We start from the raw sequence: 27,848 nt of genomic DNA on the forward strand, positions 1-27,848 counted from the left end.
AAATAGCGAACTGATGCTACCAGTGTTGGACTTAGAAACAAAAAGCTGCCAAGGGCCTGATTGAGTCTTCATAACCAGGTCAGGTTCTGCAGGTAACCTCGGGTGCCCTCAGTTCAAATACGCAGAGATTACCTTTATGATGCTACATAAAAGCTACTTAAAAGTGCAGTTTTGTGATCAGAGAACCTGGAGGGATCAATGGATGACAAGACCAACTCGTCTATAAATACTCACTGGCTACAGTGAATGCAGACATGTGTGGATGCAGATGTCACAAAGCATTTTCGGAAGGGGGGAAAGGGGGTGGTGGCTGTGTAGTTATGTGAGCCTGCCCTGGTATATTAGTGTGGTTGTGAATAGAGCAATACAGCTGGCTCGGAACAAAAACTGCAGCATCTCTTTCATCAGCAAATCAAAAAAAAAAAAAAAAAAAAAAAGAGAACGCAAATGAATGTATCATTCCCTCACAATTCCTTTTCCGTCGACCCCTCGACAGAGATGTTTACAGATAGCTATCATTCCCCCTCTTTTTCACATTTGCGCTTGGACATGTTTCAAAAGACGGGGCCTTTTCATCTCCCCTCTCGCTGTGAGGAAATTTGCTCCTTAATGGCTTTCAAAACAGGAAGCGCAGACAATAAAAAAAAGGAGAAGTGAGAGAAACGCTTTCGCTCCCCAGTCCCCCCTTCAGTCGACGCATCCTTTGCGGAGCTGAGTGCTGCAGCTTGTGCTGCCGTGCCAAGGTGCCAACTGTGCCAGTCACACTGACCTCCATCTGCAGGCAACTTGATACCATCTCTCCAACCGCCGCGTACTCCCACTGAATGGGTTCGCTCAGTCACAGTGAAGTCTGAATGGCATTCAAGGCTCAGGCTTGGAATTGTGTTTCGAGTTTGTGTGCTATTGTATTCTTTGTTCACAGCTGCTGTGTAAAAAAATCCTTTATCACTAAACTGAATACTAAAAGGGTTGTATTGGAGGAATGCACACAGGAATACATTACTGCCAATGTGCAAATCATTCTACTATCAGGCAAATTAGAGCTGATTTTTCACAAGTCTTTATCAATGACCCTAAGAAGAGTAAGGTTGAGCTGCTACGGACCAGCTCAAATTACTACTCAGGATTGTCTCTTGCCAAGTACTAGGCTTACTATTTTAATAGTATATGTAGGTGTCTGTTTACTCATGTTGTATTCATAATTCCGCCTCCTGCAGGGCATCCGTGTCCACTGAGTGCCCTTGAACATGCCATGAGTAGTCTTTCTGCGCTTCAACTAAAAAGAGACCTGAAAGACAGCTACACACGCTTCCGCACAGTTGGATAAAACAAACCTTAACCACACAACTCAACCTCACCAAAGAACTTGCTTTTTTCAAAAGATGTTCAGAAGACTGTTTTTTTTTCTCTCCCTCTCTCTCTCTCCTCGTCTTTGCTTTTTCTCTCCCTGGGTAAAACAAATGCATCATTTTTCAGTTTTAAAAAAAAAACGAAAAAAAAAAAAAAAAACATCTTTACTCCCTCCTCTCCCTCCCATTGTGCCATTTCCGTGTATGGAAGTGTTCCCTCCCATTGATTTTCTCCCAGCCAGGGCCCTACCCAACACGAGCCGCTTCCTCGCTGGTGTCATCTCCTTGTGCCTTTCTCCTTTTAACTGTGTTTTACTCTTGTGGCGTAATGTACAACTGCCAAACTGGCGGCAGGGGAGGGGGGGGAGGGTGCAATGGGAGGAAAAACTGATACACGAGCTCAAAAGTTTTGGCTATTGATTTCTTTTTGATGCAGATGGGGAAAAAAAGAGAACTGTTCAAAGCTGTGGAGAGCTTTTTTTGATCACCACTACAGTCGAGCCAGTTGGTAATGTTGTTGGTAGTACGGCACAAGGATTGCACATGTTTGTCCGTGCATTACATTCCCTTTGTTATCTATTGTTGTGGTTCTGCACGGTCAGAAGGCTTATTAAATGTAGTGACCGGCATGCACTCGGCGCCGAGGCTTGCTGATGCGCTTGCATCATTAATGTGCGCAATCGCCTGGAGAAAGTGTTTCTTCCGATGGAGAATGTCAAAGTGAGCAGATTAGGCCTACAGCTGCATCTCAGAAAAAACATTAAAAAAATGCAGGCTTGTGAGAAAACACAAAGATGAGCTACTCAAGGGAGTTGCCAGGTTTACAGAGGCAAGGAAGACTGAAATGTGCAGCACAATAAATGAAGTAACGGTTGAGGAAAAGAGTGATATATGCCGGGAATATTTCTGACATCCATACACTCAAGACAGGCAATTGAAAGCACCAGAGAGCCATGTGCAGATATCCAGAGATGGAGGGGTGAAGCTTGCAGGAGTATTTTCCAGCCACTGCAGCTCCTCATCCACAGCTTCAGCTCCCCTCTCTGCCAGCCCTCTGTGATGAGTGCCTGTGTCCACTGGGGGCTACAATTAGCCCATCAAACTCATTCCAGCCGGGAATCCACACCGCCTCTCCAATCCCCTTTTCTGGCTCTCCGAAGCCCGGGCTCCTCCAAAGAGACAGGCAACTTGTAAGACTAGGGGAGGTAGCCTTTGATGTGCCAGGTTCTGCCTAGGCCTCCCTTTTTGCTCATATCAAGGCTGAGGAGATATAACAATTAAAATGGCGGGAGAGGCAGGCTGACACCGCAGTATGCTCTCGCGCAGCTCGTGTGCCACGTGCTCGCCCGCGCACCTAGAGCCTGGCCTTTACAGGTGGGGGGTGCACCTCAGTATGAGAGCAGATATCAGATTCCACAGTGACTGTTGAAGCAACGAGGAGTCAAATTAAGTTGAGAGATGATCTTTATGCCGGAGATATGAATCTGTCTCGTGGTTTCTTTTGACTTCAGATTGGCTGGGCCTGTTTCTGTCTATGTCTGTCAGTTAAGAGCGCTCTGCCCTGTGGCTGTAATGCAGAATTTCACAATACTCTCTGGCTTGTGGCCCTGGATTTACTACTAGTCTTAAAATGATTCATCTATGAGCCAATTCAGCAATGTAAATCAAATCAAGAACTTTAATTATTAATTAAGTATTTAAGTAATTCTTAAAAGGAAAAAAAACAACACATTTTTGGCACCTCCACTGCATTCTGTTTTACATTATTTTAAATTTCCACCCTTGGCTCTTGGACTTTTGGTCGGACAAACTAAGCAATTTGAGGATATAATCTTCGGACCTGGGCTCCAACTAACGATTATTGTCATTAACAATCAATCTAACAGTCATTTTCACTGTTAATCGATTAATCGTTCAGTCATAAAATTGTGATAATTAGGGATAGACCGATTATCAACCTGGCCAATTATCGGGGCCAATATTCAGCATTTTTCAGTTATCGATATTTTTGATTTTTCTGTCAGATTGCCAATTATATGACCTAATTAAAAAATGTGCTTCTTCATTCTTCATCCTCTCACACAGTGTCCCGCCCACACCAGTATGTGATCGGTAACAACACGTCAAAATTAATAGCCTATAAACACTGAATAATCTGAATCTGCAAAGTAACAGTAACTAAATTTATCAAATAAATGTAACGAAAAGGAAGTATAAAGTAGCAGAAAATGGAAATTCTCAAGTAAAGTACCTGAAAATAGTACTCAGGAACATTACTTAGGTTCATTCCATCAATGGGTGATCGAAATTCTGACACACAGATTGAAATTTTTACTGCAAATGAATATCAGTCCAAAATATTTTTGGTTTTCAGCCTCTTGATTTCTTCGGTATTCGGTATTAGGCCTGAAAAAGCAATGTGGGTGGGTCGACCCCTAGTGACGTCTTCAAACTGCTTATTACTAAATTGATCATGATCCCAGCAACAACAGCTGTTAAGATCTTAGGTGACTATAAGTCTGGTTAATTTCTGTTTTGTTATTTTTCATTTTTCATGAAACTAGCTCCAAACATTACATCTAAATATATACATTTTGATTCATGAGCCTTCATAAATCTCCCCTGACTTCATCAGCATCCCAAGAGATCCCATGCTGTGTCCAGACCCCAAGCTGAACAAACTCTGGGCCAGTGGTTCAGACGGGCCGCTGTGTTACGTTGTGTAAGACACAGCTCCACTTCTGTCTCTGCTCCAGTGGGACTCGGTGGCAGACAGCCAGGTAATTACACAGCACTGACTACCAGCCCGGAGAGAAAGGCCCACTACCACACGCATACACAAAAACACTTATTTTGAAAGCGCGGAGTATACAGATCACACAACCCCACCTGCACACACACGATATCTTTCTCCCCATTCTCTCTCCTCACACACACACACACACACAAACAAACACACACACACACACACACAGGCCCAGCCAAACACAAGGACTACATTATGTCAAGCAGGATTACAATGACTCCAACGTGACCCGGCTGCGCAGCTGCTCTGCCTCTGGCGTGAGTGTGCCTGAATTTACTGTTTGAGGTAAAAGACTGTCCTCAGTTTAAACAGGTGTGTACTTATGCAGATGCGCAGCTCAAGCATGTGGTTTGCATTAGCTGCTGCAGTGGAGCCACAGTGAGCTTTGGCCGGAGTTAAACCCAACGTGGGGTTGGTGATCTATTCCTAAAAATCCCACAAAAGGCACATGAATGAAGAAATCTCTCAGTGGCACCATATGCAGATTTAATCTCTGACAAAATCTGGAATTGTGAGTGCTGCTTTCCAGCACAGAAATAATATGTGTGGTTAAAGGGTTCTTTAAATATGATTGCATATTCAAGAGCATCTGTCATCAACCAAATAAAAAAAGAAAGTTTAACTGACCACGTTGAGTATTTACCCTGGTTTCCATGAATGTCACATGGCGTTTAATCACATTTTATCAGCTCTTTCTCATGCTTGAACTTGGCGGTGCACACAGACCCTGCTATGACAACACTATTTCTTAAAGCTCTTGCAACAGCTCAAGACATCCAAACACAATGGTGCATAACAGAGTCATGACTAACTCCGCCACTCAGTCTGAAGACTGGATGTCACTTCAAAAAGCAGATATTTTAAATTATCTTCAGGGCTGATTCCATCAGTTTTCTGTTTTTCTTCACTAATCCCAGCGGGTATACCACTTGCTTTGAGTTAGTAGACTGTGAAATAAAAACATCAAGAGTGCAATGATAATTCATTATGGTAACATGATTATTTCCATTATCAAGAGCACATTAACATTTCAAAACCTCCATATGAAGTTGTACAGTGAGTGAATGAATCCATGGCTGGGATACAGCAACAACAGAGGTTGGTCATTTTATTCTGACATTACAAAAGCACCAAAAAGTGAGTTGGCATAAAGGCAAGTAAATTGCACCACCAAAACAAAGAAGAAGTCATGCTTCAGGGAAGCAGGAGGTATTCTCTGTCCCTTGTTGGTTATTCCAGACTTTTTCCAAAGAAAGAATCTTGTTTGAAAAAAAAAAAAAAAAAAAAAAACTGCCATGGATTCCAGTGAATGCCAGTGAGAATCAAGCGAGCTATTCATGCTGCCAGTTGATTTAGGCACGCCTCGCTACACACCAATCAGCCCGGCCCCGGCCTCGCCAGCCACTCACTTGTCTGCCATTCCAACACAAGATGGAGACAGTGCCAAAAGTTCCAATTAAAATATCCATTTGTGATGTCTGTGCAGAAAAAAAGAACACATAAAAAAAACAAGTACCAGGCTTTTTCGATAGCGTAGGAGAAAATACAACAAAAGCTGCCAAAATTCTGTGGACAAGCCACATACTTAAGAGTTTTCTGTCTACACAAACTAAATAAGTATGAGGAGTGTGTATGTAGGCACAATGTGTGTGCGCGAGGAGGAGAGAGACAGACAGAGCGTGTGTGTGCATGCGAGTGGGACCGTCTTGTTATGGAGGAACAGAGCATGTTGCAGATAAGAGGGCGACGCTGTTCAAAGAAAAAGGCAGGCCGGTAAAGTGCGCGCCGATTCGACATCATCGCCTTACTGTCCCTTAATGAGCCTGGAGAGGAAGTGTGGTGTCCATAGAATCCGCTCCTGTCTCGCTCCAATCACGCTGCCGGGCTTTTTATTCAAATCTCACACACAACTGTCACACAGCCAGTCTGGCCGCGCTGTTTATCTTACTCCAGGAGGATGTTAACAAGACAAATGAATGAATAAATACACAAATAATGCGTTTAGGTAATGTTAATAATGTATGAAATGGAAGCTGCTTTTTGACAGTAGCGCTGCACTAAGGATTCTTCCCAACTTTGGTGACAGGCTTGTTTATTCTTTTCCCAGCATGCATTTCTCTGCATCTATCGCAGGCGATGTCTGGCCAGTGCTGGGCGTCTATAGCACGTCTCGCTGATGAGAAAAAGTGGTCTGACACATTAGTTTAGACTTCTCTCCCATGAAAAACAGCCCAGATACCGTCAGGATTGAGCCATCTCTCCCTTCATCCAAAACCTCTTGTATGATGATCCTCCTTAATCTCATGGAATCCAGGTCTCCGTTTCAGCCCATCACACTTCCCTCCTGCTATTATATGACTGATTTCAGTGACGTTTTAACAGGCCACTCAATTAGAGTACATTTTTTGGAAAGGCTGGATAAATAACTACGAAAGCGTGTGCGCACCTGCGCAGGTATGCAGTCGAGTCGCAGCATCACCTGCCTCAAAGAAGTGTCCCAAACTTCCAGGACTATTAGAAAAAACAAAACAAAAACAAAACAACAAAAAAAAAAAAACAGGAGCGGGGGAAAAATGCTCAAAGAAACTGACTGGGTAGGAAAATAAGTCTCACATCAAATTCCTTCCCTGGGCCGAGACAAAAGCAGGGCCTGGCACTCAGGCACAGTCGACTACACAGGCTTGGAAGACGGAGGAGAAAAAAAAATAACAACGCGCACATCAAAACCCGAGCCAAACAAATCCAAGAAAAGTTCAGATAGGTCTTCAGTGGAACTGCCAAGAGGAACAAAATCAAATAAATTGGGGGGTTAGTCTCGTTCAGGCTGGCCCGACAAACCTGAAAACACTGTTTAGAATATGTGAGGAAGGTGGCAGAGGACGACGCTAAATGACTCAGAAAGCACATACCCTGTGTTTACCCCTGCAAACTCCAAAGCAAAGCCCCTCTCCCGTTATAACGCGGGTGGGAACAGAAAATTCGAGGCAGCTTAAGTGCTCTCTGGAATCACTCAGCATTCCACTGTCTTCGACACACACACACACATCCACAGAGTTAAAATTTGACTGTGACAGTGTATTCATCCATAACTGTAAATTGTTCTTTGGGGAATTTGGCGGGGCTTCGTACTCTCTCCCCTATCTCCCACCCCACCCCCCCCACGCCCCACTCCAGTCCTCTTCTTCTCTCCCTTTTCCACAAAGCTGTCTCCATCACTCTCAATCACAAGCCGCTTGTACATATGTATACGACAGGCAGTCGCCAGAGCAATTGTGGGATCGCTCAACACTAAGTCATTACAAAACCAGAGTGATTCATGAGGCCACATAGTGATCTGGAGCTCATAATTAAGGATGCACCAATAACTTGTTTGGTGCATCATTGAAACTTGAACTCTTCAAGTTCAGTTATTGATTGCTTTTCTGATGATTGATTGCTTTTCTGGCGTCTTGTAACAGCTGGATTGTTCAAAAACTGTCTTAATTTAGCTTAGCACTGCCACAGTAGCCCACAAGTTAAGGGTATAAATATTTAGGCGTCAAGTGTCAAAGAATCTGAGAGTCAAACGTTTCCCGAGGCAGCAGTCCTACTCAAATCCAACCTTTACTACTCCTGCTTTTGTGCACCTACTATACTGTGAACCCAGGTCACCAGTTTCCCTTAAGAATGGCTGCCATGAACGTTACTTATGTCCAAGTCCCTGCTATTGAACAGCGACTCAAACAAGACATCTCATGCACTGCTAACAGAGTGAAACATCAGACAAAAAAGCCACCCCTCAGCTTCTCCTCCGCTATTTTCCACAGTTTTATTCTGGTTGTTGTAGTAAACTGACAGCTTCCTGCATATAGAGAAAGCTCGACTTGTCTTTGTTGTGATTGGTCGGCTCAAATACACACACACACACACACGCACACACACAAAAAAAAGCGTGCTCTTCTAAAAAGTGAAACTTTTCTCAACTTCAGAAAGCCTGTCAGTTTGAACGAAGCACCCTCCGTATAGTTCTGTATTTCCGCCCCCCTTAAGGAGAAGGCGGCAATTTCATGGCACTCGTGTACCTACAGCACATCCATGCCAAGATGCCTGTGCGTGCCGTGTGTCAGTGTCATAACACTCTCGGGCCAAAAACTACTCTAAATTCTGCAAGGCCACCCCTGGGATATTCGCTTAATCACTTCAACCCGTTCTCAAAAGTTCACTTCCAAACTTCCTGGAAAAAGGAGCAGACATTTCTGAGGAATAACAAAGAGGGGTTAGCGGGAGTAATAACATTGTGTTTAATCCCACACAATTCTGCCCCATACCGGAGCGAGAAGAGCGAGCCAAGAGGGACTTGCAGCAAAAACAAATCAACGCTCCTGCAGATGGATGTGTGTTGGCAACGCACAACAACAGAGTCAAGTGTCTGGGGTTTATAACAAAAATGACCTAGGTTCAGTAGGTTACGGCAGGGTTAAGTTGAGAGAAAAATGCAAAAGAATCTGGCTGAGGTATGGTGCGCGTTGAGTGAAAAAGTTGCCATGTGTTGACACTGTGTTTCCCCTTTCTCTCTGCTACTGTCCTGCCCCCTCTTTCTGTTTCTACGTAGTTCCCTTTCTCTTTGTCGCTCAGCTCAAACCTGATGAGGATCAGGATTATGGTTACGTTGAAAGAACAATGCAAAAAAGTTCGGTTGAGATGAGGTGTGCGTTGAGTGAAAAAGTTGCCCTGTGTTGACACCGCGTTTCCCCTTTTCCTCTGCTCCTGCCCCCTCCTACTTTTCCTACGTAGTTCCCCTCCTCCTTGTGGCTCAGCTCAGACCTCAGCCCCTTCCATACTGCTGCTGGGAAAAAAACGAGGTCACGGATCGCCTTACTCCAGCCTGTCTCCGTATGGTCACAACCCCCCCCCCCCCCCTTCCCCTCCACACCTTCCCCTCCACACCTTCCCCTACCAGCACCTCTCACTCAAAATCTCATTCCATCACTGTGGCCAAATCCGCCTCATCCATTCTCCCTCCTCCTCCCCACCCCGTTTCACTTCTTCCCTCCCCTCTTCTACTCCACTCCCACCCTTCCTGTGCCCTCAGCCCAGTGCTAATTGGTAAATCTGTTGAACCATGCCAGCCCCAACAATGAGACACCTGGAGTTCTGTCAAAACAAGTTTCCCTGTGAAAACGGCCTCCAGTGTTAATACAGTAGCGTAGGGGAGCTGCTGAGTCTCTTGTCGCTCACGAGGCCGGCTGCAGGAACGGAGCCGGGGATGGTGCAACCACGGGGAATCTGTCAGAGACGAGTGCACTCTTCTGTCAGTCTGCCTGGAGTGGTTAGCCATAAATTAGATTATTTATCAATATAACTTCTGAACCTTGATCCTTCGTGAAAACGAAATATGACCGAATCACGATTACCACACAGGTTTTTTAATCCGCTCCACACGAGCCTGCAAGTCAGATTTCTGGGTTAAACCAGTTCATGTTATTGTATGCAAACACATGGAGGTTAGAGCCTGGCCCGACCTAGCTCTGACTACTTGTCATCCAAAACTCAAGTCACACCTTAGACACAAGGATACTACAGATACGCTGGTCTAGACAAAGGTGTGTTTGTGAGACACATGCAGAAAGACAGGCACACCCAGCAGTGATCCTGCCAGACCTTGTCAAACAAGTTCCAGCAAAGGCGCTTGTATAAGAGAGGGGAGGGGAAGCAGGCAGCAGGTTGATGACTACAACATCATATTAATAGCTGTTTTCGCAATAAAGCGTGATTTACCTTCCTTCTTCCTTCCTTTATTTCTCTCTTTTGTTTTGAAGGACTCGTGCTATTTACTGGCAACAAAGGCCCGGCGGAGTGTGCAAAATCAACAAGCAATTGATTAGTCAAACAATTCAAGTAGGCAATCCACAGAGCCATGGTCGCCTCAGAGGAGATTAATAGGCTATCCTTTGGGCCAGCGTCTTTCCAGCTTCACAGAGTTGAACTGAAGGAAACCAAAACAAGGCTGACTGATGTCTGCTCTGCAGCAAAATCAGACAAAATCAAATAAAAATCTAGAGATTTTTTATTTTTTTTGAAAGAGGTGCAGGACAATGACAGGAGGAATCTGGACTGTGACACTGTCATCTTTAATCTGACAAATTTAGATTTCAATCATGATCTACTTGTCAGGCGAATCGTAGGGATTGAGGTATTTAACGTCCTTTTTCTGTTTCCAAACTTCTGAACCTCACTGACTGGCACATCTAAACCAATAAAGTGATGCAGTCAACTAGAATCTCTTCACATGGCTCGTCCTTGGGTGACGAATTGTAGAAAATGCAACATATGTTGTGGCGAGCAGTATGGCCGATGAGGAGCTTGTTCCAAGAAAGAGCAATCTTTAAGGCAATGTTGTGTTTTACGGTTGCAAATGGAGAAATTCATAGACTATTCCATTCTGTAAAAGTCTTCAAAATTAAGAAAAACTATCACAATTTGGATCATGGATTTGTGACTGCGATTAAATAAACCCCTAAGTGGACATAAACACTGTGTGATTTTTCTTGATCTACCTCTTTGTCTTACAATCAGACCCAGATGCTGTTAATAAAGGGAGCTTTTCAAAGAAATACAAACAAAACAGGAAGTCTCCCTTCTCCTCCTCCTCCCAAAGAGTGGCATTAAACCAGAGCAAGCCAGAAACTGACAAATAAAGAAGGCAAACAGAATCCAGAAACACAGAAATTATTCTAAACAAAGCTGGGTGAGGAAATACCTTCACTACCCTGCAAAGCTGGACAAATGTACCATCCAAAACACCCCATCACCTGGATTGGCATTTTAAGTCATCACAAAGCACACCAGCAACAAAGCAGCAGCACTGGATTACAGCACAAAGCACAACACAGCATGATTATCAGCATCATCACCAGGATTTATGTTTTTCATTCATTATTTTTGTTTTTTTTAAAGAAAGAATCATCAATTATCAGTTGTTAATTTGAGTGTGTGGAATCAATCAAAAAATCCAAACAAGATATTTTTGGAATTCAAAGGTCTCTCACCAAATGAAATTGGTGAAGGCTCAGATCTGACTGTCCGGGGAATTCCCAGCAGAAGGGCCCCTGAAAGGCAAAGATGGACGTTCCCAAGTCACACAATTATATCAGCTCTCCATCTCTTGTTCGTTCTCTCTCTCTCTCTCTCTCTCTCTCTCTCTCTCTCTCTCTCTCTCACACACACACACACACACACACACACACACACACACACACACAAACACACGTATACGAATGTGCACACAATCCCAGCCAACCAGGTTTTATGCAAAAGCAACGTGTTCTCCCTGGAAATTATGCATCCCCTGGCTTTTTAGTTATTTAAACTACTACCTCGTCTCTGCTGGCTCAGCTTTCTCCTGGGTACGTGTTCAGCCCCATTATTACTAATTTTACACAGAGAGAATAGGAGAACACTGGCTCTGCACTGGTTACACGGCTGTCGGTACCGGCTGGCTGGTTGTTAAAACACTACTTCGCTTTGGTAGAACATTTTATCTCCTCAGCGTCGACACCTTCGCAGACGTTCAGGCGCAGTCAGCTGGTCTGGGGATCCACTGTCACCTCCACGTGTTTTGGCACAGATTTTTCGAGCTCTAAATATCTAGGGGTGCAAACAGGTACCATGATCAGACACAGGGGTATATAATTTGTGTCAGAGTCAGGTTGAAGTGCAATTATAAAGTAAATTTATAAAGAAAAAGTGTCCCCAGGGCAGTCATTCCTCAGGAGGAGGGTCATGATTTCACTTCTAAATTGAAAATCGATCGGAATGAGCATTCAATTTAAATTATTGGATCAAAAACAGGATCGGTGGTTCTCCCTCTCGCCTTCTACGTACTTCCAGCTTGCGGGTTGTGTGTAGCCGAAGAAAAATAAAACAACACTGGCAGAAAAAAACAAAAAAATGGCAGTTATATCACACTTGATACCCTGTTGCCTATCTTTTTAAAGAGGATTGCGGAGTTGGCATAAAACCAGTGAGGTGTTGATCCTTTCAAATCAAGACTTAATACTCCAACAATGGCGTCGGTGCTGAAATGAATGTAAAAATCGAATCAAATCCTGACTTCACTATTGAAAGACAAATCGAATCATGGATATTTTTTTTTTGGAGAATCGTGACACATTTCTGATATTTTTATCACTTTACTCTGTGCACTAAAATTGTGAACTGCATATTCTTAGAGGAGGAGGCATCGAGAGGTTAAACTTGAACATTTGTACCTACTGACATTCAGATCTCACAACTCTCTGACAGACATCATGAGGCGATAAAGGACAGGAGAGGGAGGAAAGAGGAAGAAAATAGGGAATAGCAGTTATTGATTTCCAAAGGAAAGTGCTAGTAGAAGTCTCAGAACATGCAGAAAAAGCAACAGCTTACTGAAGGGCTCCTGTACCTAAAAAGCTACCATGTCGGTGGCGTTCTCTGCACCGACATCAACGAGTCCTGTTTGTACTTGTGCATGACCCCGAGGCCAGCTAGACAACTTTTTACAACAGCTAGACAGTGAACACTGTGGTTATTGGTGAAGCACACACACTTAGAGATACAAATGTGCATTATCCTTTTAAATGTGCATGTCCAACACATTCCCTGGGGTAGCTTAAGTTCACAGGGGTTATTTAACGGTCAAATACCACAGCAAGGGAACAGGACGACAATGGCCCTAGAGCTATTCACACACAGAGAAACACACAAAGACAATACAACAAACTGCTGTCCACAATTACCGCAATCATGTGTTGTAATGGAGAGGCTCCTTAACGACACACATCCATAATACACATTTGACAGAAAATATGCAAACATTTGGAAATTCTGGTCGGCAATTTATCAGGTACTTTTAAAATGTTTAGGTATTCTGTTAAGAGAAGACTCATGAGTCATTGTTGTGGTATTGTTGCTGACTAAGCCAACAGTGAGTGGATTGTCTGTGGGAACAAGCGGCCGTCCAGACTGCTGGACCGATGCACTGACCGAGGTGCTCTCATTTTCATTGTCACGGTTCCCGGGGCCTGACGCCACGTCTCGACACAGCCTCAGATTTTGGCCCAAGCCCGATGATGTAAGCGTGACCCTTTGAACAAATGTCTTGTTTGAAGGAGACAGCGAGACACAGCTGACAGACACAATAGTCTCTATCTGAGGTCTGGATTGAGTTTTTAAAAGAACTGGGCGATATGGATAAAATCTTCAGCCGCGGTGTATGTAAGTTTGTTCTGGAAATTCAATTGAGGAACTATTTTTTGGAGATTAACCGATCCACTTCTCTTCCATTCCGATCCAACTCCAATACCTGAATTTGGATATATGCCAATAACAGTACAGTAACTGTTTTTTGAGACTGAAATATCACTAAGGACATGTTGAGACAAACCAACTGTTGCTAGCTTACTCATTTAAAGACAGTAACATGCTACGTTATGGCTACTGGATATTGTTGTAGAACTGCAGCATTACTTGTTAATTCATTCATTTGAGCTACAAAGTTTTGGCTACGGAGTTAAAGTTAAATTTTTACCATTTTTAATTAATAACTAGAATTACTGCCTTAAGGTTGCATGCCTCCGTGCACCAGTCAAGTTGCTGTTCCTGAGCTTTTGCATTGAATAATAGCCAGATCATTATGATGTCACAGTGAATTTGACCTCTGACCTTTTGGATATAAAATTTCATAACTTCATCATTTTAACCTATTGTTGTCTTAATTATCATATGGGTTGTTGAGCAATGGCCAAAAATATGTTTAGTAAGGTCCTTGACCTTTGACCACATGATTCTCATCAGGTTATCCTTGAGTCCAAGTGGACCAGCGGCGTCAGTCCAATATCCAGCGAGTGAATTACATCAGTATCGACACCCAACACCGATGCTGGATCCAATCGGTCCCAACTCTATCATTTATAGGTAAAAGAAACAGATGGGAATGTCTGTAATACGGCCCAATCCAAAAAACAATTTGCAACTCTGGATCCAAAAGTGACCACGACAACAAATGCCTGAGATATGAGCTTTTCTTTGCAGCAAAGGTTAAGGGTGAATGAAGGAATGCATGCACAGAAAGAAGACAAAAGGGGGTGAGAGAGGTTATTTGGAGAAGGCTTAAAATGCAGAGTGAAAGAGCAGTTTAAGGTCGGCATAAGGCAGGACGGAGAAAAGCCTTCGAGGTAAAGCCTGTGGACAGTGCGTGGGTGGTGCCTGCTGACCATGGGGTCGCTCATTAACAGCTGAGGAGGCCAGGCATCCCAGAGTCTCGGGCAATTGTGTGGCTAGCCCAGGTGCACGGCCCATTCAGAGCACAGGAAGCCCCCTTTATCCCCGTGCCTTCAAAATGGACAGAGAAGCGGTCAAGGGGGGTGAATGTGATCCTGGACGGAGAGCAACAGTCGCATTCTCGTCACAGAGTTATTGTGGCATTTGTTTACTTAATGCTTGACTAAGACGCAGTCCTGCCCTTTTGTTTTGTTTTTTAATGATATCAAAAACACGTCAGCCCTTTTCACACAGCCTCCTTCCAGTCCACATTCTTCAGAGAGACAAGCGAGACTGAATGAGAATAAAATAAGCATGTTCAGTAGTTGTAAAGACTCAGGTGGGAGGTCTTGTGGTCCATAAAAATGGCCGGATTCCATCACTTCCTCCACACTAATTACCATACACTTGGCGCAAGTGCCCTCCCCTCTCTTCGTCCCTAGGCCCATGCTTCACTACCTCTGACACACACACACACACACACATTTATACACACAGAGGCACAGTTGGGAAATGGTTAACACTCCAGCCGTCCCCTGCTGCCAGTGAAAGCCCGCAAAACAATGGAGACATTGTTCGAGCAGGGCTAGGCTCTAGACTCTGAGGCTGTGTGTGCGCGTGTGTGCGTCTGTGTGTGTATGCACGTGAATGTCAGGAAAGAAGTTGGTGTGCATATGCTCTTAACATTTGCATGTTTCTGCCCCAATTCCCATGATGGCAAATTAAGAAACATGAATCATTAAGAATTGTTTAAGATGCCTTTATATCTCATTCCAGGGGTGCTGCGCTTTATCTAAAACTGAAAAAAAGTTTGATCACATGACCGTGAGATGAGCCAAATTATGTCATGACATTACAAACATAAGCCCAACTCCAGCTGAGTCCTTTACTGCACCACTGTTGATGCTATAAACACAAATCAATCTAATATGGTATGTTATGCTGTGTTACTGGGTTAATACAATAATTACCGTCTAAATAAGTGTGAAAGTGTTGGGGGAAAAAAAAAACATACACAGACTTCCTAAATTCTTCCACCAGTATTGAGCGACTTCCTGCTGCTAAGTATCCACAGAGGCTCTTCAAGTCCACAATGTCAAATTAAAACATCACAATAAAAGGCAAGTTGACAAAGCAAGGACTGTTTGTGATCTTTCCCTCAGGACCTGCGCGAGGCATAAAAATGTTTCTTGGAGTCTCTCCCTCAAAAAACACACATCAATAGGTGGATAAATATTGAATAACTTTCAGCCAATGGCATAAAAGTTCAGCGGCGGCGGGTTTTGAGGCTGCCTGCGGGGTGGTCAGGCACTTCAAAAAGGTCCTGCGTGGCCCCCTTTGAGGGCATGGTAAACAGGGGCATACAGCGTGCCCTCCGACTGACCGGCCTGCGTGAGGTCACTTCCTCTTTTCTCGGCTCATCCTCCAGCGTTCCACCTCGACTGAGCCTTCCAGCCACAAATGAGACCGTCTGTCTGGATCTCCGTCCATGTCCATGTCTCCTCCATCCTTCTCCTCAGCCACAACAGGCTTTATCTGCAGCCATCTCTCTCTCTCCTTCAGTCTATCACTGTCTTTCTATCGTTGTTTCAACTGTCTCAGGGTCACTTAAGCTTCAGATCGCTGTTATCTAGCAGGCCAATCGACGGCTGCTTATCACTGCCAATGCAGCCGGCTAGCGCTCCAGGCAGGGAGAGGTCAAGGTGTCTGAGTGTTTCTTCGCATTTGTAAACAAAAAGAAACTACCGTTTACAGCTCAATTTATTGATAAGAAGATCACGTACTGGTACATGCAGGCCTACATCTTGTAGTAAAAAAAAAAAAAAGCTCAACTGATTGAGTGACACCAGTGGGAGTCCGTGTGGGGCTATCATTGGCATTCACGATGCTGTCCGCAGTTGTCTGTCTTTTCTATATGTACAACAGGCAGTATGATGCAAACCAGGGAAACATTCAATCACACTTCCTTCTCAGTCAGAGGTGGATGCTGGAGCAGGATGGTAGGAGCGGCAACAATACAAGCTGCATTTCACATTCAATTTATCACTTGTGCTAACAGCGAGTTGTGTGCCTATGCAGCGATGCTGCAATGCCTCTGATCTTACCAGCCTGTGTATTCTATCAAACAGATCACACCAGGGCTGGGCAATATGAGCACTAATATTACAATATATTCCCTGATATTGATCAGTGTCAGTACTAATCATGATATTGTTTAATGGTGCTCCAACTGCTCCATTCTGCTGTTGCTTCTGTTTTGTGCTTAGAATAAAAGCACAAAGAAAAACTTGAAAAAATCCAAGTTTCAGATATCAGGTTGTTTATCATCAAATTCAACTGTTTTCTTGACCCTAGGAAGACACATCTCGGATTATTTTTACGTTATTCTTTATTGTGGCTGAAAATGACCTAAAATCAAATGTTTCTTAAAAATGAAATTTTGATAATTTAACATAAATCCCTTGATGGATGGCATGACATAGAATTTTAACCACACCAGGGATGTAACATGCAGATTGTGAATGAAAATGTTTAAACTAAAAATTTCTGTCACAATTTAGTGTTACTTTAAAGCTTCATCTGGCTTAAAATCACACACTTTCTGTACGCTCTGTGACTTTTCTCATTTTCATAGCACAGGCATGTTTTTAAGTGATTAACACATGTTGTTCAAAAAGCTCAGTCTTTTGTATTACAGTCCCTGCATTGTGTTGTTGCGAACGTCTGTACTTCAGCAAGGCTTATTTTTTCCATCTGGCTGGTTGTCCATCTTTGTTGTTTCAAGTTTGTTTTTGCCCCAAAGCCAGTGTCTGTTTTGTGATGAGTTGCTGGCATTGCCTGTTTGTTCCAAGCCTGTTAGTGTTGCACGCTTGACTGTTTGTATTACAACTGTCTGTGTACATTGTGAAAAATAGATGCCTACGTGTATTTTCCCAAAAAATAAAACCGAAAACTGTTTTGTTGTGATTGTAGATAATTTCAGCACGCAACTTGTCAATGAGCAATCTGATCTAAACAAAAAAACATGATACAAGAGGAACATAAAATGTGTTTCGACGTCACTAATCCATTTTAAGAAGTTTGAGCTGCTTTACACTTTTGGGTTGCTCTCAAACTTCCTTTAAAAGTGAGTTGTACAGCAGGAGTTTAGGTGGATGTGAGGTGGGAAGTATTTACAGCCATATGACTCATAGCAGGATAAAACCTCAAGTATTTACCTGCAGCTTTTGCTGCCTACGACCAGTTTAATGACTTCATAGGAGTTGGTAACTCTTTTCTCAGCGTCTCCTAAAATAACAGAGTACGAAGAGGCCCCTGAACTCTTTGGTATAAAAATAACACCAGCATCGCAGGGAAAGATAAGGAGGGCCTTAGCTGGGCTTGTTTTGTTCAGAATAACACTGTCATCGCTCGCTTTTTGTCTTAAACACAACTTTTGACAAGGTTCCTGTTTCAAATAAACAGCCTTGTCGACTCCTGCTATTTTAAGACGTGCTTAACTTGAACGGGCAAAATACCAAGAAGGCCTTAGCCTGCCAACTTTTGAGTAACTGTTCGAGATGGTATTTATTACAGACCATAAAAGTAACTTATATGATCAAATGTCAAATGTGACTGAGAGGGACAATGTGTCTCGACGGTGTAATTTGTGCGATAAAAAACCATCACTGCCTTCCGTGTGAGCTCCAGAGCCATGACGACTACTAACTGTGTTGTTGCATAAACAAAAAGGGTCAGCGGTGTATTATTAGCTCCGGCACTGAGCTGTTACCACAGGAGATATTGTATTCATGAGCATACAAACTCGGCAAGCTTCTCCATCTAAAATCGTTATGCGCTTTTCAAATTTTCATTTTCATAACGATATGTAGAAGATGCATGACTCCAAAACAGAAGTAACAACTGTGCCAATAAATGGCCGAGGGCATCCATGATCACCTCACTAATTCTGCCCAATCCCCACTCTCATTGATTTTCCTGGCTCGCCAACCCTGTGACCACATACATACACCTCTCTATGTTCAACCTTTCCCTGACCTCCTGAAAACTTCATGCCTTTGGCTAACTACTAAGTTCACGTTCAACTGTTCATTCTAGAGATGCTTTCCTCTTAGATATCGACATGCCTGGGGTGGTTGCTCTGTTATGTGCATCTACTGCATATGCCCCTATCTCTGTCCAGCCAACTCTCCTACCAGACTACTCCTCCAACTCCACGGATAGGGTAATCAATGTTGAAGGAACGCCCACACTTCCCTCAAAGACAGTATGTTAGCAGCCCAGCATTAGCTCACTCTCATGAAAAAGTTGTCAACATCAGACCAGTTTTCCATAATCATCCAGCTTGGTACAAGGCCGGGCTGGGAGTTATTGCTTTCTCTGGGATTAAAAGCGGCGAGGCTGTCCTAAGAACAACTGCTGCACCTGCCACAATGGCAACCCCCAGTCCTGATTGCCACCTGATCACTCACTAACAGACAAACTTTCTGGGATTCATCACTGCCTCCATTAAACCGACTGTTAGTGACTGAGATTAAACGGTAAATGCAAACAAATATGCAAAATGGAAGGGCTTTAACACTGAAGCTGTTCATAGGATGGATGAGAGAAGAAGAGTTTGTCTTTCTGTCATAAATAAGGGAGGAAGAGCTGGTGAAAGAGGAGAAAGTACCAGGCGGAGTGTTACTTACAACGATGTGTGCCGGTGACGGGGACCTGGCATCTTTAAGTGCTTGTCTACTTTGAAGACTTCCTGGTTGAACATCTAGCAGGGGCCATTTCATCTGTAGGTACTGAATGGCAGAAAGGAAACAGAATGGAAAGAAAGAAACAAAACATGTTAACAATGCAGAAAGAAAACAACCAAAAGAACAAATTAAAAAATAGGACAAAAAAAGGGGAGACGACATTTCTTGACAGGTGTGTGGGTGTGGAAACTCAAAAACATGGAAGAGCAAACAAAGATCTTAAGGCGGATGGTGGATGGAGTGAGGATGGCCTCGAGCATGCATTTGAGAGTCCGGCAGGAGTGCACACAATGGTTGTGTAAACCAAATTACACTTTTTTTTTTCAGACACATACAGCACAAAACTGTTAGCCAGGCTCCTTCACGAATTTCCAAAACGAAAAACTTTTAATAAAGTAGCTGAAAGGTGACTTTGGATTCCATTAAGTCACTAATTTGGAGTCTGGTAGGGCAGAGGTTAGGGTACTGTACACAGCTCAGGGCTTTAAGATGACCTAATGTCATAAAAGTGGCTGTTGTCAGGCTTTTATTGGAACCCATAAAGAGGTTAAAGCGTGGCGTCTAACCACGCTCCTCTGAGGCTAAACCTCCTGACTGCTCCCATAAATGATTGACTTGGCCTCTATCAGAAGTCTCCCTCTCTTTCTCCCACCCTCTCTCTCTTTCTCTCTCTCTCTCACCCACCCACACACACACACACACACACACACACAAGCACAGAATAACAGATAAGCAGAAACAAGGGTCATGAGAAACATCTGTCTTTGTGTTATAAACTTGGGTGGAGTCCTTTCAATTTGATGTCATGCGCCTCGCTGACTGTTCTACCTAAAATGGTCTACCTTGTCTCTCTTCCTGAAATGAGCTATTCTGTCCTCATATTTCTATATCTGATTGTAATAAAGCATGGCAAATTTTCAAATCACCAAAAAATGCAAAGATTCATATATAAATGGCCATACATCAAGTTTCTCTGTAGATTCTTAGACTGCCTGGTGGTGACCACCATGTGATCCACACTCTGCTTATCAATGTCAAGGCCACCTACTTTGAGGGATGGGGGTCACAACAGCTGTTTCAGCTCTGAGGCCTTTTCGAATGGGTACCGTACTAAGAGATGAATGGCCTGAAAACTGGCAGTTCCCTTGATTTGAAGAGTCAGGGTTAGGTTTAGCAATGAAATTTGCATCCTAAAAAAATACACCAATAAAAAGGCTTAACTGACAAAGACTGTTAAACTACAACCTAAACTACGACATTTGATAATTTATTTTTTTACCAGTTTACTCGGTTGTGTTTATCTCAGGCAATCACATTCATCTTACTCATGTGTTTTTATTGTAATGTCTGGTTCGATGCAGCAGTGCCCATAATCCAAGACAAATTTCTCCTATGGGAGACAATAAAGTAACCACAACCGTAAATAAAAACTCCTAACTTTGGCAATAAAACAGATTTGTCTCAAAAACACAGTCTTTGGAGAATAACAGCCGTGATGCTACAGACACTTTGCAAAAGATTAAGCACTGTTATGCACCATATTAGATGATACCAGGGCTGGACCTAAATATTCGACTTTTTGGATATTCGCATTTTTGCTTACTTGCTTAATGTAGGCTTGGGATTACAAACATGCTTGAAACACACCAAACCTTTTGGTAAATGTGTTTTTATTCAAAAACAACAATAGATAGAGGATAGCAGAATCCCTAAAAATGAATGCCTTCAATTAAACCGAAAGCCACCCTTTCTGTTGAGAACAGAGAACGAAGTCCTTCGCGAGACATGCTCAACAGTCCCTCCTCCCCCAACCGAAGCTTTGAATATTCGCTGTTGATTACTAAATAAGCTCCGGAGCCCAAATTTTTTTATTACCAGATAACAGTCTGACAGGTGAACTTGGACTTGATCTGTGCCTCTATGATGCAATTTGGATGTAAACCTTCAACATGATCAAGAAATCTAAACACTGAAGTGCCTTTGCTCTCAAGTTTGGAGTCTGTTGCTTCACTTGGAGCTATCTGATTCCCATTAAATCATATTTCATGAGTGACTGAGTGCTTCTTTGCAAGAATGACATAAGACCTAGGCGGCTCATGCAGTCCTGCTACATTTCATAATTATCTCATGATCATTATTGGCCCTCAGCCCAGGATCATTTTTGGCACTTGGTGACAAAAGTTTAGACATTGCCGTTTGATAAATGACATCAGTGCAACCATCGTTCAATCGCCTTGCGCGACCTACGAAGGGAACTAAGGGTTGGTTCTCTGGTAGTAGTCTGGTGATGCAGGTACATTAGAAGCAATTTCTTTGTGCTACCATCCAGCGAGGGTGACCGCTAGTTTGTATTCATGTCTGAGGGCGTGTGTGTGTGTATGTGCTGTATGTGTGTCAGAGCCGGTCAGAGAGTGAGTGTGTCGCGACCCTTCCTGAGACTGTGTCTAAATCAGTGGTAATTAGCGAAGAGTTCACTGTGGGGTGCCTGCCAGTGGTAGACGCTGGAGGGAGTTATTGACTCCATGTCCTCAGTTACAGCCCCTGCAAGGAAAAAAAAACAGTTTGCTGCCTGGTCTTTCTGCACCACTACCACTCATTTATGACCCCGAGACGGTTTTTACTGCTAAAAAACAGGGTTTGTTTATGCTTGTTTGTATGTCCTGAGAGTGGAAAAAGGAAAGGTTGTAAAAACTCCAGAGTTGAGGTCTTGCGGGTTTTTATGGACCCCCCACACTGGGTATTAATTGCCATGAAGGGGAGAGAGGAGGAGGGGGACGGGGGTGGTGTTGTAACAGTAAAAGAGGAGGAAGAGAGTGACGGGGCTGCTGTCATCTATGAGGTAATTCAAGACAGTGTCCATTGGTGCCAGAAGGGCTAGGAGACATGGCAGCGCTGGAGAGAAGAGGGGGGGTAAAATTGTGAATCCAGTCATGGGAAAGTCCTGCCATCGCGTGTGCACACATGCTCACACATGCAAATATTCAAACACAGCTGCAGCCGGGGAACGGGGTCGAGCAAGAGGACGTTCCGAGTAGGTGGGTAAGGAGGGTGAAGGTGACACCCCTGAGTGTGGCAATGGGGTAGAGAGACATTGAAAGACTACAGAGAGAGGGAGGGTGTCGCAGCGCATGCCCTGACAAGTGGCTCCACTTCAGCCTTGCTATTGCAAATGTTCTCACACACTAATCTCTCCTGCAGGTTTTACAAGCATGCCAAGGAAAACGGAGCCCTGGCAAGCGCCGGGCTTTCCGACCACCCCCTTCTTGGCCTCCTTCCTTTCTCTCCACCCGCCTGCCTGCCCTGCTAACGGACGCACCGCCTGGGCTTGAGTAGGCCATGACCTCTGACCCCTCTCTGCTGCTCCAAGCCCCTCCCTGTTCCCCACTCCGCGACCTGAAAACTCTCCTGCTATGAGGGGGCCCCCCGGGTAACTCAAGAGCCATTCCAATGTGACAAATTGCTCCGGGAGTTCCAGGATAACTCTCTCCTCTCCTCTGTCTCTCTTCCTGCCCCCCCCCCCACACACACACAAACACTGAGCAGCCCCCCTTTGACAGACTCCCACCCCTGTCAGAGCCACCCAGTGGTTCTGCTCCGACTCCGGGTTGTGTAGCAGACGGCTTCTCCTTTTCCCCTCTCCCTTTCAGCCTCCCCACCCCACCTCCCCCGGTTCCCTTCCCCTTCCCTTCCCCTTCCCCTTCCCCTGCTCCTGCCCTGCGCCCCTCCTCGCCCGGCCAGCGCCACAATGGGAGCTGAATGACTCAATTGTCTCTGATGAAGTGAAAGACAACGGAGTCCTCTAAATCCTTACAGAGAGATGAACTCACTCTCACTGTCCCGTTTTTGCTGTCCTCCACTGCTTTCCCAAGCGCAAGAAGGGGGTTGGTGGTGAGGGGAGGGAGTTGTTGACAAGGGCTAATGATTATTTTCATTATTGATTATCTTGTCTGCAGTTTTTTCAATTAACCAGTCAATAAAATAGCAATATTTGCCTGTCAGAAGTTCCCAGAGCCCAAGGTCCCATGGTAATGTCTTACAAATTGCTCGTCTTGTCTGACCTTTTGTCCAAAAAATATCCAAAAGAAATAAGCACCAGAACCAACAAAGTTTGGAATATTTAGTAGATGATTGACACTATAATTTCTTTTACTGAGGATCGTCCAATTATCAGCCGAAAATCAGCACTTGTAACTTAAGTTAAGAAAGTGCAATATTTGTCCCAAAGTGTAGTGAAGTTCAGTAGGCCTTTCAGACAGAATGTGAATTTGCTTTGCTTGCGCCCAAGAGTGAAAAGCCGAAAATCTCAAATGCAAATGTATATCAGTTCCAAATACCATTTTTCAGGCTCGTTGATAACTAATAATCAGTATTGGTATCAGCCCTAAAAAGACATATCAGTCAATCCCTATTTTTTATTATTCTATGTTCAAGCAGGTGCTTTCTACTTGCTAGGCCTATTTGTGAGTGACTGCTGCTGCACCAAAGTTTGGCATGTTATGGGCCACAGAGTGTTAACCCAGATCCACACTGACTGTCATCACAGTGACAACAAGCTGGGGCCCTGGTCCTGGTGTCACAGCTCGTGGCAGAGAGGAAGTAGGCTGGAGACAAATAGAGGGGCATCCAGAGCTCTCACACATCATCCTCACGTCTGCACAGCAGCTTCCACCACTGTTGTTACTAATTCAACACGCTGGCAGAGAAGCAATTTGGCTTAAAACACTCCTTCCTGCTACCGGTGATAGACTCTGATCTTTCCAAAAATAAATTTTCCACATCCTATCAAACATTAACCAAACGTCAATATGTGCTATTGACAAAGAAGTGGGGAGAAGTCTTACTCATGAATCTTTTATTGTGAATGACACACGCCGAAAGTGCAGGATTGTTCTGCCTGTTTCTGGTCGGCAACCAGCTCCTTTTCCATCAAGCCCACATCTGATGTGTTTATCACATTCGGCCTGGCGGCTGGGGCAGCAGCCATCGCACGGCTTGTTCATTTTGTTTTGGATTAAGAGCAGAGGGCTTCAGACCAATCAAACAAACAGAGCTCCTTATGTGCCAATGTGGCTCCCAAACACTGGTCCACTTTCCAGCAGGGAACCATGGGACAGATGATGAGGACCACTGGGGGCTCCAACAAGCATTTCAGCCATGTGAGCAATGTGAGAAAGGAGGGGAGACACACATAGACAGACAGACAGATAGCAGCTTGGGTTTAAAGTCAGCATATGGATGCTGGGTGTTGCTCTAGAGAGTCCAGCAGATCTTCAACCCATCTGTGGCTGCCTCGTATCACAGATATGGCCTAGCTCTACACGGGCGCCACACAGATAACACATGTACATTCGCAGTGACCTCTGTGACATACTTTACATGCTTACTCACTCATTCACACCTGAACAACAATGCTCACCCACATTTGAACAGCCTTTGGTCGACAGGCCCGGCAGCTCCTCTGGGAGAGCGCTCAGAGATGGGATTGACAGCTTGCAGATTACACCAATCAGACTGCTACTATAAAGAGCTTTATTTAAGTCTGAAATGATCAAGGCTAGTAAGAGGAGCCCATTCAAAGCTCGGCAAGTAAACTGCACAGAGCTTAAAAGATTAGTTCATCCAGTTTGACTACAATTTTATCCCTTTAAAAACGAGAGCTGAGCATATTGTCTCGATCTGTTGCGGAGATTGCCAGCAGTCTTTGTCCTCACTCACAAGTGCAAGAGAGGAAGCAAACATGTGCTTATACAAACACGTAATTTGTTGAGGAGGGGGCAGTAATTTTCTGTAATTGAGGGAGGGAGAAGCTTAATGGAACACAGACCCTTTGAAATCCCCCTGGTTAAAATAGAAATCAGCATCCAACTCAGCAATATGATACATAGTTGTGTTTGTTTCTGTGTGCATGTCTTCAGAGGAATGGGATTACTTTAATGCGAATGGAAGAAGAATTCCTTGACAAAACTGGGAGAAAGTTAGCTGACACAAGAGGGCCCATCATGGCTGCTTTGGTTCTGCTAATGCACATTTTATGAGTAAATATTAAAGAAAAAAAAAAACACACCCCACCTGCTCTGATAGCCAGAGGCATTTTGCAACCAGGAAAATAAAAGTGGAATGTGGGAAGGCCTGGGGTTTGTGTGCCCTGGGGCAGGAAGGGGTCCGCTGGGCCCATATTTACTCCAAAGCCAGAACCGCTTGGGGGTTCCACTGGCCCTGACAGCACTGGGGCCGCCGACCTGATCCAAAACCTCCCCTCCTCACCTCCTACCCCTTCCCCCTTTGCCAACAGTCTCCACCTCCACCTCAAACTCCCCTTCTCTCTCTTTCTTGCAGAACAACTCAACCTGACACTTTCATATGAGCCTTTTTTTTCCCACATGGGGAACATGCACGTGACTTCTCCTTTCTCAACTCAGACTGTACTCACCCCTTAAAAAAAGGCTTTAGAAACAGGCTTGTGAAACAACTATTGTTCATAATATCTCGAAAAAACATTGCAATCTTTGACAAAAATGGGAGAATTGCTTGGTTTTTAACTGATCTGTTTGGTGTGCTTTCTCTGGACTTATTTCTGTGAACACTTGACTTTTATCTGGCCTGTCCTGGAAGTTAGTTTCGCTCTCTTAAACACTGGTTCATGAGATAAGTATGGCTTTGCTGTGACACTGTTTACTTAGCAAGTGTGGACAAATGTGCTGTTCAAACACCAGCTGATTGACCGGAAAGTTTCAAAGGATTGCGCAACATGTAGTCGACACATTTTCTAACAATCACAAAGACACAAAATTGTCAACTAGTCGAACATTTTGCGAAAATAAAGTTGACTGCCTTTAATTAAATTGATTGGATGATGATAGACTGTCGCAAAGATTGCACACTCTTGGATGCACATGCAGTGTTCTCAAAGGAAGTGTGAGGGTGACATGATTGCAGTCTGAAACACCACCAACTTCTCAACAAGCCTCAGAAAGTAAACAGTGTTCCATTTCTGACTTTTGCACCCCCTCCTCCTTTCCCACTGTCCCTCTCCCTGTGTCATTAAGAGTATCTCTTGGCTGCTCTATAAATATGGTGGCAGGGAGGGTGAAGGCCAGCAGGAGCTGGCTGGTCTTCCATCAGCCCCGCTAATGAACAGGCGCTCTGGCACCTTTAGCATCAGGCTCTGCTGCACAATGCCTCTGCTTTCAGGTGTTTCTCCCGCTTCACAGAGCTGATATTCTTCTATTCTTTCTTTCTCTTTCTTTCTTTGTTTTTCTTTACTCGGACACAAATATAACTTGGGCTTTAGGGTGTTTTCACTGGCTTCCATAATCCCTAGGGTGACAAACCTAGTCGGTTGCGTGTTATGGCGCTGGAAGCTCTGCAGCTTAATCAAAATGTCTTACTTACTCCTATTAGGGTTGTAAACGGAGTTAACTTAATTAATGAACAGAGTGGGATTACTCGTCAATACTCTGGTCTGGTTATTTTTCTGTGTTCTGTTTTTGTGTTCATGCCACAAGGGCTGAAAAGATATCTAGATGCACAGTGCACAGTTATGTTGAAAATAAAAATACCATAAATGAAGCTCGATTTTTTGGCGTGACACCAAAACATCTTTTATGCAACTGCTAAAACTGACAAAAAAAAGAAGAAAGAGAAATGTTTTAACTAAGGTGCTCGATGAAATCACAGGCATGATAAACAAGTTCCTCTACTTTCCTTCCTATTAAGATCTTTCAGCCATCCATGTAACAGGATAACAAAATGTACTCAGTCAAAGGCAAGCGGATTTACTGGTTTTGTCTTGAGGACATTTTGCCACTTATCAATTCTGAGAACTCATAAGCATCCTGGATTAGTGGTGAAACAGCAATTCTACTTCCTTTTGTGACTTGCTTCTAAATAATCTTTTAGATTATTTTTTTGTGTTAGCTTCAATTGTGGAGGCTCCACATCTGGAGGTAGGCTGATGGATCGACAGGCCAAAGATCAGGTCCTGGACCTTCCCGGCTGGAGTCTCGCACACACTGACCTACTTCTACACGGAGGTGAGCGGGCATATCTGCAGGCCTAGGTGTGTCTAAACCCCTTACGCAAGGCGAGGGCCAGGGGAAGGGAGGAGAAGAGGGTTGGGCGACTCATGCGCTCACTACATGCTTACCTTTTGTTTGCAGGAAGCCGGGTCTGAGGCGTGGAGGGGAGAGTTAAAAAAAGGTGAACAGCAGCTGAGCTCTGCTGAGGGAGGAAAAGTAAGCTGATTGCAAGCGCCCACATTGTGCTGGAGAACGCTGTATTTGGTATTGTGCTGGAGGAGAGCTGAACGCTGCCCTTGATGTTGAGTGTCTGGTTTTGTTCTGCGAGAGTTCACTATGAATTAGTTAAACGGTAGACTGGATATAAGGATGCTACGAAACATGCCTCAGAGGGAGAGAATGTGTACACTCTGAGGCTTCACAGAGACTTCCGATATTCTGAAAACACTACACACTATCACACAATTCCACCTACGCATATTCATCAATCAGAAAGCATTATGTTGAAGGCATCACACGCACACACCAACAGGCAATTAATCTTCACAAAAAGCATCATACGAAACCAACAAACATTCAGCCTGTTCTGTGTCTCTTTCACACTTGCACATACACCTTGAAGCAGTTCAGCCTCCATATTCATGAG

General features: G+C 44.0%; 1 protein-coding gene across 9 annotated transcripts in view; it reads right to left on the reverse strand.

Annotated features, from left to right (window-relative positions):
- tcf7l2 (transcription factor 7 like 2) overlaps positions 1-27,848 on the reverse strand; it is a 91,619-nt gene that overhangs the window by 39,758 nt on the left and 24,013 nt on the right. For 5 of the 9 annotated variants that reach the window (XM_073489313.1, XM_073489314.1, XM_073489312.1 and 2 more), the window contains exon 4: positions 19,128-19,229. In XM_073489313.1, coding sequence (XP_073345414.1) covers positions 19,128-19,229 — 102 coding nt within the window. Of the gene's footprint in view, positions 1-11,183; positions 11,244-19,127; positions 19,230-27,848 lie in introns of all 9 variants that reach the window. The other 4 variants (XM_073489309.1, XM_073489310.1, XM_073489307.1 and 1 more) reach the window with 1 other exon arrangement.

Source organism: Pagrus major, chromosome 20, assembly GCF_040436345.1.
Source record: "Pagrus major chromosome 20, Pma_NU_1.0".
NCBI lineage: Eukaryota > Metazoa > Chordata > Actinopteri > Spariformes > Sparidae > Pagrus > Pagrus major.